Source organism: Bacillus rossius, chromosome 1 (genome assembly GCF_032445375.1).
Source record: "Bacillus rossius redtenbacheri isolate Brsri chromosome 1, Brsri_v3, whole genome shotgun sequence".
NCBI lineage: Eukaryota > Metazoa > Arthropoda > Insecta > Phasmatodea > Bacillidae > Bacillus > Bacillus rossius.
In genome coordinates this window covers 151722613-151736082 of record NC_086330.1, presented here as the reverse complement: position 1 = coordinate 151736082, position 13470 = coordinate 151722613, and the positions used below count along the sequence as shown (strand labels likewise).

The window sequence follows — 13470 nt, the reverse complement described above, 5'->3', positions numbered from 1 at the left end:
GTATTTATTTTAATTACATATAATTGGTCATTAGCCATTTAAATTGCTTTAACCTTTGTTTACTTGAAATTTTTCATTTTTTTTTTTTTTTTTTTTGATTTGTTTTGTTAAATTTTGGATTCGATTTTTCAAACAAGTGTGCTGTAGGCAGTCAACGGGTGGATACTGTTTTGGTTGCTTCTGAGGTCATTTCTTTAATATTTCTGTGAATATTGGAACTTTGTATGCAAGGCCCCTACATTTAGGCACAATCTTAACTGACCTGATGTGAACTCATACGTAATGCATCAGTTCGGTTTGTCCTAGTGTGTAGAGGTGGAATCTTTGACTTGTGGTGAATATGACTACAGTCTCAATTGTATTTTAATGCTCGGCTAACAAATGTACTGCATCTTATGTAATGCATTAAAAAAAAAAATATGTGCAAGTCTTTCAGTACTTGCCATTAAAGTGTTAACATCTTATCTCGGTAATGAGTGAATACATTGTCACCACTCACCACCTCCGGCTAGCTCAAAATTAGGTGATGACTGGAACATACAGGTTATGTGGCAGGTCACAAAGAAATTATTACTCAATGTTCGATGTATTACCTGTTTTTTTTATTCATGTGAAAATTACACTATTCCAAACAGAATAAATAAAAATCAAATATACCTAAAAATATATATATATATATATATATAAAAACACAGCCATCGCCCGGCCACGGCCTGCTTGGCCCGCCATCCGCACAACAACCGCTCGGCCTGGTGCTCGGACAATGACTAATTTTTTACAGGGTTCATTCCCTTTGTGCGGGCAGTGTCCTGGGCTCGCTGACGTAATTTTCAGCCAATCACGGCGCATGGCAACAAAGGCTCAACGAAATGCTTACTTCTGTTCCCACGTTACAACGATTTTGTCTCTTTCTCACACTCCCGTGACCGTGACTCACATGCCTAGCGTGTGAAACAAAGCCTCGGTCGTGGGAAAACGAAGGAGAATTACGTCAGCACACCTTCCCACACAAAGAATCCAGCAAAAAATTTACTAGAAAAATAAACTTACGAATTTAAAAAAAACAATAAACCCGGAGAATTACGTTTACAATAACTTTTAAAGGAAAAAATTTTACATCTAACCTGAAATTTGACAAAAAAATTTATGGCAAAAAATTACATATTACTGAATTGCATGAGGAAGGCTGTAATCTGGGTTGTTACAACATATGTTCTCATGTTGTTCGTGTTGCAAATAAACTTATAATACGAAACTCAGGCATGAAATTTAATGTAAATTTCTTTAAAATAATGCAGTGCGTCAAAAATATACTGATAAATGAAATATTATCTTTTCAAGTCACAAAATTTCGGGACACGAATCACGCACATACTTTGTGCCTGCTGCTAGAATTCGCTTCCTGAATTGTAAACATTGCTGGCCACCATCACACGCAGATAGCAGCACAAAACAACCGGAAATTTTCAACTGCGCTGTGCATCACGAAAATGGCACATTCAAGCGTAAGTTTCCCTGAGCCAATACATCCAATCCAAACAGGTTTCCAATGATTTCAAAGGGCTGTTAGCTTCATCAGGAGGTGTCGATCAGGACGACGATGCTGCACATCTGAACAAGACAATCACTGTATTGTTTTGACGTCTTTGCACAGACATTTCTCCAATGCTGTTGAGCTGCCTCTGCAGCTTTACGCAGCTTGCAGGGCAACAGTAAGCCTCTTTACGGTTAGAAAAAAGGTTTGCAAGAAAAGATTATTGTGGCCTGAAGACTTGCTACGGGCCCAAAATTGATGGCACAGCATCGCAGGTAACAGTTGCAGTTTGCCCATAAGCACTTTAATAGGACTCTTGATCAGTGAAGGACTGTGCTCCTCTGGGATGAGACGAGGGGGTGTGTGTTCTGCAACGTCAGGCGAAGGAGAGAGTACTGAAGGCAGGGCAAATGGTTTGCACAAGCTTGTATCGAGGGGACAATGGAATATTGAGGTGGCTCATGCATGTTTTGGAGCGGCATGTACATCTGCTACAAGAGCCAGCTTGTGTGCGTGTCCCGGACTGGCGGTGCTTGTGGACAAGGATCGCTGACTGCACATTGCTACATCGCAAAGATCGTGCAAGAGCATGTGGTCCCATATGCAGGTTTTTGGGCGATTGGTTCACATTAATACACGACAAGGCTCATTCTCACACCGCATTAATTGTAAGGAATTATCTGGAAGAGGTTGGTATCCCTGTTATTCAGTGGCTGGTGAGAATTCCAGACCTCAAGTTTTTTTTTTACACTGATAAACAAAAATACATAACATTTATTTATTAAGTTGATTTAATCACTATACAAACTTTGAATAAGATTTTTCAGTAGGTGCTAGTTTTGTGATGCTGAGTTTATTAGAAACTGCTCTGATAAAAATGGAAATGACTTGGAAAAATCCAAAACCCCAACTTCATTTTCAACAAGGAATTATATTAAAATACTGTCCGTTTTTATAAAATTCACTAAACAGTTTATTTTATGAAGTTTCAGCACAAATTATAAATTATACTTCTGTGGCATTGCTAAATATTAACCTGAAAATTTTAAAACACATATTATAATTATAACTCTGAGTGCATGTTTGTATATTTATTTTTGCTTAAATTACTAAAATCAGTCGGCAGATATTTTCTACAAATAAACCTTAACCTTATTGAGCTGATTCAACATTGTTGTTGTTTTTGCTGTTGTTGTTTATTATTATATTATAGTGTCACATACTAAAAAAAGGAAGGGAAAAGTTTCTCCGGTGACGAGATTTGAACCACGTCCCTTGAGGTAACATATGTGCGCTCTAATGCTGTGCTACTAAGCCTAGGTATTGAGAATTAAGGAGAAAATGTATTATAATCATTGTAATGCAAGTTTTTTGATGTATTTTAAATAGTGTAATTGTTTTTACTATAACTATTTTAGTTTCCTAATTATATTCCTGGGTAGTGTCACTATCATAAAGTTACATTTGACACACCAGTACATTTGGTATGCCCCCTAATAATTATGATAGTGATAATATGTACTGGTTAGTGATGTGTTGGTTCTAGTTTTTTCCCAGTTCTCAGTTCGATTCCGGTTCTTAAAAATTAGTTCTCAGTTCTATTTTAGGATAACTCCACACAGTTTCAAGTCACACCAAAGATGAATACAAATGGTGTGTTTATAAAGATCGCAGACTTTCGCGGCCATTGTCTGAAGTTGCTTGGCTTTTGGGTTGTAGCCGTGTCCAAGGCGAATATAATACCTTTAAAGACGTTTTGGTCGACGTTGCTATTGCCCTCATCAGGGTAGGGTTACCTACTGAGGTTATTACAAGTTCTCCTGTCTTTTAATACTCTCACCTGAGAGGGGAGTGTTTCCCAATTGGCTGCAGCTGTGGGCCAAGATATTTGCCTTGGACGCGGCTACAACTCAAATGCCAACTTCAAATGGTGTGTTTAACATGACTCATCAGCACCCCACTTAACCATAATTCAACTACAAACAAGTCACCTAGCTCCAAGTAGCACATTTGTTTTCTCTTTTCACTAGATGAAATTATATATATATATATATATATATATATATATATATTTAAAAAATTAATTTTACTTATACACTATTTGCAACAAAATATTTCAGAGAAGCTAATTTTAATACTTATTTAATATTTAATAAATGTGGTAGATATTTATATGCATGAAATAATGAAAGGATCCCTTGTCTTGCTAAACCCAACCCGTCAGAATACTGGAATTATTATTGACATTATTGTCAATGAGTCGTTTGGCTTCAAAAATCTGTGGCTGGTAAAAATTTGGTTGACTGTGGTGGAAGTACTGAGGCTGGCATGACCAGGCGTGTCAGAAGCGCATATGAAGGGAAAAACATCTTATTGAAGAAGGGGATGGGATTGATGAAAAAAACTTGGCCAATCAGCACTGGAGGAATGAGCTAGATGGTGATGTGAAATACCATCTTGAGGCCTTGATGGCTTTTTAGAGCAAGAACAAGTGTACAGAACAAAATAAGTTTTTGTTTTGAGTGCTGAACCAGCATGTTGCCTCCTAGATACTTGGTTATTTTTTTCCTTCCTGCTTGAAGGCAGCTTTTGCCATTGACTGGAGTTCATTTTGATAGGCTTTAAAACACGTTTTGTTGATAATCTAACAGTTTTAATAACAATAAAACATACTGAACTAGTGAGATATATAATTTTTCAAATGTTAGTTGTCTGAAACAGTTATAAATATATCATCTCTGCATCCCACTGCTGCTCTAGTGCTACTGTAATAATCTGCCATCATGTTCCATGATTTTTGATATAGCATACAATAATGTTTAACAGTGAATCCTGTATAGTGTGCCATATTATTTGATGCAGTGTACAGTAAATATTTGGTGGTTCAATGTATTAATATCATTGTGCATTCACACTTATTTGTTTTATGATTAAAGAACTAACTAACTAAAAATTTGTGGATATTGGTGAATAGATACGAAAATTTGGTATTAAGTAAAGTAAATTGAGTAAAGCAAGTAAATGTAACGTCCAAATACCTTTTAAATAATTATTTATTTTCATTAAAAAATATTTCCTACTGTTTAATAGTGTTTGGTGATTTATCGCAAATCCGTGAGTCGCAATATTTCCAGGTCTCTAGTTATTAGTCATCTAAAGCTGCAAACATAGTAGATAATACCTGCATTTAATTAGTGTTAGACAACTTTAAATCATCATTTTTTATTTATATATTTTTTTATAATTTTTAAAAGTATATTGAGCCTGTGTTATTTTTCTATAGGTCTACATTTAGTGTAAATAATCATTCCTGTCTGCTAGTAAAAATAGGGACAAAATGGTTTGGGGTCTCGACAAAGAACTCCTCGTTCCGACATTTCCTGCCGGCGTTAATTTTCCATCTGGGTGGTCTAGCGGCTAGAGCGAGGTGGTGAAAGAAGGGAAGGAGAGACTGTCCTTTGTCGGTGTCGCCTGCAATTTTCAAAGATTTACCAGCCATTCTCTTGTCACATGGAGTTTAAAGTGAAGAAAAAATGACGTGTGTGTGGTTGTCGCCTGTGACATACTGTGACGTTTTACCAAGATGGTTTTTTTTTTTTTACTGGGGAAGGTTTAGCTGTTGTGCTTTCTTTGGTACTGGTACCAGTACGACTTTATATTTATGGTTCTTGGTGCTGGTTAATTTGCTGAGGACTGGCGGTACTGAAACCGATCCATCACTAATACTGGTTTATGTTGCTACACCTGGGTCCTCCATCTTGGTTACACATTTATGATTATTGACTTTCATTCCATTTTCATGAAATTACTCATACTTAATGTCATATACAAAGAGCTAAGATGTTTACACATCAAAAATTTTGGAACTGAGCAAAGACCTAATCTGGTTAAATCATGACGTTGGATGATACTCAGCGAGTTACCATTGGACCACACATGTCGAGAAAATATTTCCTATTGACATTTAGTTATAATCCATGGAACTAGAGGGAGATATGTCCTATTAGTGGTGGTAATATTTTTGACCAACAGCAATACTAGCTACTAGTTGACTCGTGCGGAATTCCACAGTGCACACCAAATCATTTTGTGTGGCATTCCATTCTTTAAAAATTTGGGAGAAATGACATTTTTAAGAAGAATAGAAAAAGTAAACGGTTGTTGGTACACTAGAGAAGACATGTAATTGAACACATCAGCACAAATAGCTATTACACTTTTTTTTATACAGAATTATTATATTCAAACATACCAATAATATACGTGTTTACAAAACCTCTTTAAATACAATGTTGGAAGTGTTGATGTGATCATTATTCACTTTTTTTTATCTTCAATACTAACTGATGCTATGAGAAGTAATGTAAGAGGTTATGTTTGTGATACAAAATATCAACAGTAAATTCAGAAAGTACGTACTTACTTATAAGAAAAGTCTGACGTGCCAAAAGTTTTGGTTAAGTGTTCTTTTGGTGGAATTTTTTGGTTAAGTTGAAGGATTCTCTATGATTTCTTTATCATAAGTTCTGTTTATTATGACGGAAGTGCAATTTGAAAAAGAAATATGTAAATGCTGATGTTTCAAGTGGATATCTAATTCGATATTTATCGAATCTAATTTATTATCTATTGAAAAATTGATTCATACATTAAAAGACCTCTTCTTAGATGATTTTAAATCTCAAATTTAAGAGAAGCGGCACATTTTTTAGACTGTGGGCCTATTTTTCGTCATTAGCCGGCACAATAAGCTTTAAAATTAGGGGTAAATCATGGAATTCGATAAAAGGAATAAGGAAGATCTCGCGGACAGACAGAAAATACAGGCTAGAGCAGCGGTTCCCAAACGGTGGGTCGGGACCCACTAGTGTGTTGCGGAAGGGTTACAGGTGGGTCGCAACTTGATCCTAAAACTATCAGAAACCATCTAATAAACCATCAGAAAAGATAAGAAAAAATCGAAACCAATTGAGCTGTGTGCAAACACATATCTTTTGTTAAATAAATAACAGTTTGCTTCAAAGTGCTTATATTTTGTCAACCATGTTCAAAAAAAAAAGTTTGGGAACCACTGGGGTAGAGAAATAAGATATATGATGGTTGGAGATTAGACAACCCATGCTTAGGGATAATGTCACATTGTAACATAGTTGTTCTCATTAAAGTGAAAGCTTTTGTGGATGTATGCAGGTAGGTTGTGCACCGCAGTTTTGATACCCAAGCATTTCAAAAGTATAACTCTTCAATTATTTCCCTAGCTGCTGGGGGAAGCCCAAGTTGTATGTGATAAGATTTGCAAGTTAGAAGTTTATTAAACCTGAACTTGTTCTGGAATGCTATAAATTTTGGTATGTGCTTCATTCCTAATTTATTTTTATTATCGCTGTCTTTCGCTAGGGCAATCCCACTTGGCTTCAGTCCTGTTTAATCTGTTGACCCTGCCCCATTTTCACGTGTTCATGGGTTAATGTGAGGTTAGTGAAACTTACTACAGTAAAACCTTTTTGTTGCGACCCCATTTATTGCGACCACCTCTCTATTACAACCCGATTTCGAGGAACCGTGAAAAAATTGCCGAAAATCCGAAGAAAATCAGACAGAAAATAAGTTTCTTGTGGTAAGTAGCGTGTTACTGCGTTTCTCTTGCCGAGTGCCGACTTGTTTTAACTGCCACAGCGATGTTTATTTTGACAGCTCAAGCAATTATCTTTTCCCGTGGGTTGATAGAAAAAGGTCGCTTCTCCCAGCAAAAAAAATAAAAGCTACGCCACTTATTCCCCACGCAGGAAACACACAGGCTGCCATCTGTCTTCCCCGCATTTATCTTTCTAATAACATTCCACGTCTCGCCTCTCGCGCGAGCAATAACGCAGCGACCACCTTTGTTTGGTGACAGCAGCTTGATTTTATTCGGTACAGTAGAATCCCGCCGATGCAACCCCCCTCTGATGCGTAATACGACCGTTTTTTGAGATACCGTGAAAAATTTGAGCAGATAAAGTCGAAAATTGGAGTAAAATCGGCTGAAAAACAAGTCTGTTACACTTTGTTGGGCGCTATGTGTTCACGTTTATCTTGGCGAGAGCTGGGGGCAGTGTTTAGCCGAGCTCGGCGCGTCCACTATCGCACGAAAAGCCGTCTCAGCTGTCATGTTTTCTTACCCGCCCACACGAAAAGCCGCTGTGGTAGCTTCTGCGAGAGCGTAAGAAACTCGTCCGACCAGCATCCTCCTCCCCTCCCACACCGTGTGTGACAAAATACAGGTTGTATAGTCCATTCTCGGTAAAATAAATATTTTTATGGGCTTACAGGACTGTCCTTCGCCGTTAATAAATACTTTATAAGTTTAAGTTATTATGATACAATTTGTTTATTAGTCACACAGCAGTTTCTGCTGAAAAATCTAATACCTCATATTTTATTGAATAGAAAAATTTAGCATGGCCGTAAATATATCTATATTATACTGCATAGTTACTTTTCCATCTGCATTCCAACGTGTTTTTTTTTTTTTTTCCTTTTTTTACTCTGCGAAGGGACGTTGGAAAGATAATTGCTTGAGCTGTCAAAATAAACATCGCTGACGGCAAGGGCGGGAGCGCATCCTGTCGGTCTGTCGCTGTAATTATCTACTCCAAAAACATGTCACAGCATTTCAGGATAGCATTGTTCTTATATGTATCGTTCGTTTATAGCCGAATGTTTTCTACCTGATCCACACAAGTTCCTTCGCCACGTTTTGAACGAAAATAACCACCAGCCGGCTAGCATAGCCAAACTCGCGCGAATTCCTTTAGCGCGAGTATTTTATGTATTTGTATATACCTATTTGGGGGGGGGGGGGGGTGAATTGGCCCGAATTCTATATTGCGACCATTCCGTTTATAAGGCCGTTTTTCCGGAAACCGTGAGGGGTCGCATCAGCGAGATTCTACATTCCTTTTCATAGGACCCTTGCTATTAAAATACATTTATATTTAAGTTTGAAAGCTTGTAAATTCCTTGTTAGAGATGACTAAACTCCACTCGAACTTGGTGTGAAAAGTGACATATTTTGACATACTTTTTTTTGGTTGTGTTTTAGGGGGGAGGGAGGGGTCCGAAAATATTTACAACGGTCTTACCCCTCCCTCATAATAGCCCAATTTTACGGGAGAAGGGAGGGTGAAAAGAGCATTTTCTCACTGAAGGTTTTTCAAAGGGGAGCGAAGTTGGGGTGTTATAAGGGAGGACACTAGATGGTTTGTGTGTCTGGGAGCGATGAGCTATCCTTGAAGAATGTGAACGAGGGGAGGGAGGGGTGAGCTTATGCATCATGAAGCCTTTGCCGCCAGCCAGCTGGGCGAGCTTAGTGTGCGCCCACTCGCGTTGCAGAACCTACTGCTGCCATATTTTTAAAGGAAATGTCCCATTATTTTTTTGTTATTCTTACATGAACATTATTGGAAGTATTAAAGCCGACACAAAAATACGCTGTGTGTTAAAATTAACAGATTTTAATGATCTTTCATTTCATTTCGTTTTTTTTTTTGTTTTTTTTTTTTCTTATTTTCACATTTTGGTCAAAATATCCCATTTTTTGACGGTTCCCGAGAATGTATTCGTAAAATCACTGCTTCGTTAAATCCGGGGTTCGTGACATCGGGGTTCTAGTGTATTTAACTACGGCAAGCAGAAAACGTACATGTAAAATAACCAGTAAAAAATAAACTGTCTTTTGACATCTTTTCTTTAGAGGTGACCTGTAGGGCGACGGACTTGTCATGAAGGTTGAAGTGGGTTTAAAGCGAAACCGTCTAGCATTGTAAGTGACAGCATCCTGCCATTGTATGGCTGGTTTCTTAGCGAGTAGCGGTTTTTTTTTTTGGGGGGGGGGGGGGGGTTGAAATGAACTGAAAATTTCGGAAAACATCTATAACGCTCTATTACGACCCTATTCCTGGGAACCGTGAGGGGTCGTTTCAGAGAAGTTTACTGTAGTCGTATTCATATTCATTTTATACTGGTGTGTGTTTACAAGTTGGTTTAATATTTTGCTGACAGGCTGGAATTTCTGCAGTGCGTCGGGTGCGCAAGTCCGACAACAATCGTATTGCAAGAGCTTGTGGGGCTACGGTGGTAAACCGCACGGACGAGCTTAGAGAAGAAGACGTGGGTACAAAGGCTGGTCTGTTCGAGATAAAGAAGGTAAGTTTCTTCCCAGTGGTCATTTCTCTCTCTAGACCTTCTTCTGATGACCCCTTGTCTTTTTAAATTGCATGCTTTGTAATTAATGTGGTGTGTCTCAGTCCCGACCATCACGAATTAACGAGGTTCTACTGTATCTGGTATTTGAAAGGTTTGAGAGCCAAAGAAAAAGAAAGTAGAAAAATTTTGGCAATATGAAATGAATTAAATAAATTAACATTAACATCTCTGATTTCGAATGTTTTTTTAGACACACTGATTTTAAATGTTTTTTTAGACATATGCTATTGCAATGGCTAGTGTCGTGTGTGTGTGTCGGTGCGTGTATGTGAGAGAGATTATGTACCATCAATATTTCCAATTACAAGATCAATCAAAAAATCTGACAAATCTAATTTGTACTAGCACTACCCTATGAATCTGCATCGAGGTCAGCATTCACAGGCCAGCCCTTACATTTTGGTATCCCCTCTAATGAAAAATAATTAATTTTTATATTTCACTTAACTACCTTCACCACTGCACATTACTTGAGCAGAACGTATATTGTTGTGTTGTCACACAGTTGTTAATCTGAGGTTGTACTTACTATCTGAAGAAGTTCTTGTTTTATAACCTGAGATGCACAGATTTGCTTTGTCTTTTGACATAGTAATAAATAACAGTTAAGTTGTTAAATTATTTAAAACTAGGAGAAATTACCTTTTATAATTCACTTTAGGGTATCATATCTAACATACAATTAATTGAAGATGGTATTAACAGAGCTGCCAACCATTACGGATTTAACACCAAATTATGTAACATCGTTGGTTTATTACGGAAATGAGGCTTTGTGCTGCATGGTAACGGAAAAAATTCCGTTTCTGGTGTGCGTGTTTCGTGAACGCAGTTCGAATACATCACGTGGTTGCGCAAATAAAGTGTGTACATGTACTGTCGAAATAAGTAGATTAATTCTCGTGTTTGAAATATTAATGGGATGGTATTACGTCCGTTGTACGATACATAGTACATATTCTCGGACTTTTTGTTTGTTGGCTACTTACATCACGATAAGTATTTTACGGTACTTTGGCTAACCTGTGTTGATTTAATTTATTTCTTAAAAGCCGTTTTTGTCGTATCTACAGACGTGAAATTTTTTTATGTTTTTCGATATTGTTGTGTTCTTCAGTGCCGGTTGTAGAAATGCAGCGTGTGACAGAACAATGTGTATCTGGGGAAAAAAATAACGCAATTCTTCAGAAATTTCGACCTAACTATTTAAAACAATGGCCATGCTTGTCCTCTTCAAATGTTTCGGAACGCCATGCGTTTTGTAATATATGCACGTGTGACTTTTCGATTGCACATGGTGGAAGGGATGACTCTAGACGGCATATTGAATCAAAGAATCATGCGGTACATTTTAGAGCCATGACGAGCAATAAATTTATATCATTGTCATTTTTTCGCTACATCTGAAGAAACGAAAGTAATATTGAAGATTCAAAATTTCCAGTAAAATGATTGACATTTCTTACATATTCAGATGATTGTATTGTACAAACAGTTTTTTTCTTGATTCATTAATTTGCATTGTATTCATATACATAGGCCTATATTTTCCATTTTTTTTTTTTTTTGCATATTATTGTCCTTGTTTTATCTTGTGTGTGTGATAATTCCCCAGGAAAAAATTGTCTTGCATAATTTACGCATACCTTTCTCATTTAATTGTCAGTACTGATGGGTGTAATTTGAGGTTGACAGCTCTGTGTTAATTTAAGAAGAAATTTTTTTTTAGCTAAACAAGCATACTAACGTTATCTTTAAAAGATTTGTGCAATGGGAGTGCATGACTTGATGTAAGTTTTTGGACATACGCCATTGCTTAGCAATGGCGTATGTCCAAAAACTTACATCAAGTCATGCACTCCCATTGCACAAATCTTTTAAAGATAACATCAATGCCCGGTATGGACCCGGTATGCATATTTCTCTGAGGAAGTTGGAAAAGAAATTAATTGATTTATCATTCTTAGCAATGGCGTATGTCCAAAAACTTACATCAAGTCAAGCATACTAACATAATAAATATTCATATGGTGCATTTTTTTAGATAACATTGACAAAAACTTGTGCTTCGCTTGCTTTTTTTTTTGCAGACCTGTAGCAGTTTAAAGTAATGTAGTGGAAAACATCCTGATTGTAGCCATTTTTTTCTATATGGGTTGGTTATCCTCCAACTAAATATTCTGTTCAAATTTTTTCTCTTTTTGACAGAGCAAAAAATATTACCATAAATTATCACTGATTTATGGACCGTCAAGTATATTCATACAATTTAGATATTTTTATATGAAAACCATGTGCGGTTTTATGAGTGAAACATCTGTCTGTAGTCTTGATAATATACAGTACTTACCATTTCCTAAGATGATATACTTTTAATATACAAGGATGTAAATAATATTACAATATGTATTGACTTTGTAAACTTATTTCATTAAAAAAACATTGAAGGGTTTTATGATATACTAACTGTAATAATTTTTGAATAGTAACACTTTCAACAAGACATATTCATTTGGTAACAAATATTAGATGTACCATACCTCGTGAGTTTGTCGTATACCAACGTTCACTGTTAAATAATTTGTGTAGTATAAATTCCCATTTATAATTTTTAACAAAACTGTGCAGTCAAAAAAATGAACAAAACTCAGTATTTTTAACTTACAAGTATTCAATGGTATAAGGCGAATAAAAATTGAAGTGAAAGGTTGGTTGGTAAGGTTAGGTCAAATACATAAAAACACATTTCTTTCACAAAGTTTAACTTTTTAACAAACATTTTTCATGTGATTATTGTAGCTGACATAACCTAACCAACCATTTTCTTCAGTATTTAAAAGATTTCCCAAAAAAAAAAAAACACGTACACCTATCCCTCACTTAGCACAACTAATTTGTTCCTAAATATGCTTGTGCTATTCAAAATCGCTTATTCTGAAGCATTATTTTCCATAAATAGCAAGGCTAATTTATTTAATTTGTTCCAAAATTGTGTAGGAAAATATACTTTACGTAATATACATGCGTTGAATAACACTCAACAATAAATCTGTCACACCATTTATCTTTATATGCCTCCCATCATCGCACTTTGTATGACAAATACGACACCGCGTAACAGGAGATACATGGTTATGTACTTTATCGTCAGTCGCCCAGGCGTGACCTTCAACTCACGTCGCATACCTTTTCAAACCATCCTTTACGGACAGTGAAACCAATATTACTGTCCGGATAATTTAATTTAATTTTTTAAAAATCAAAATTCTTATTCGGGTATGACCACCTGGTTCACACCAATCCTGTCAGTCCAAATAAATATATATATATATATATTTCATTGAAACATTCATTTATCAATTATTTCCACGTGAATCATCTGTTGATTTCTGTTCCGGTATCTAAAGTCAAATATATTCCAGCTAGTACAACCAACAGCATCAGACTTATATAAATTTTTGGTAAGAGTCCTTATTTCGTGTGATTGTGCGCACAGTTGACTTGCTTAAAACTAAAGTGCAACCGACATAAGCGTGGCCTTCATGACAATCTGTGCACCGTAATACTTCTAGTTTTGTCTCAAATACTTGATCACGATGCATTATGAGTGATCAAGCACGTACAGTTACCGGCAGCTGAATGGGCAGACGTTGCTTTTGTTTGAGTGAATTCCCTGCCACTGGCTAGAC

The 13470-nt window shown here is 36.5% G+C and overlaps 1 protein-coding gene across 1 annotated transcript in view; it reads left to right on the top strand.

Moving 5' to 3' along the window:
* The window catches only part of LOC134546293 (T-complex protein 1 subunit gamma), a 91285-nt gene that overhangs the window by 34173 nt on the left and 43642 nt on the right, over positions 1-13470 (top strand). The window contains exon 7 of the mRNA XM_063389012.1: positions 9578-9721. Within this exon, the coding sequence (XP_063245082.1) occupies positions 9578-9721 (144 nt within the window). The remainder of the gene's footprint in view (positions 1-9577; positions 9722-13470) is intronic.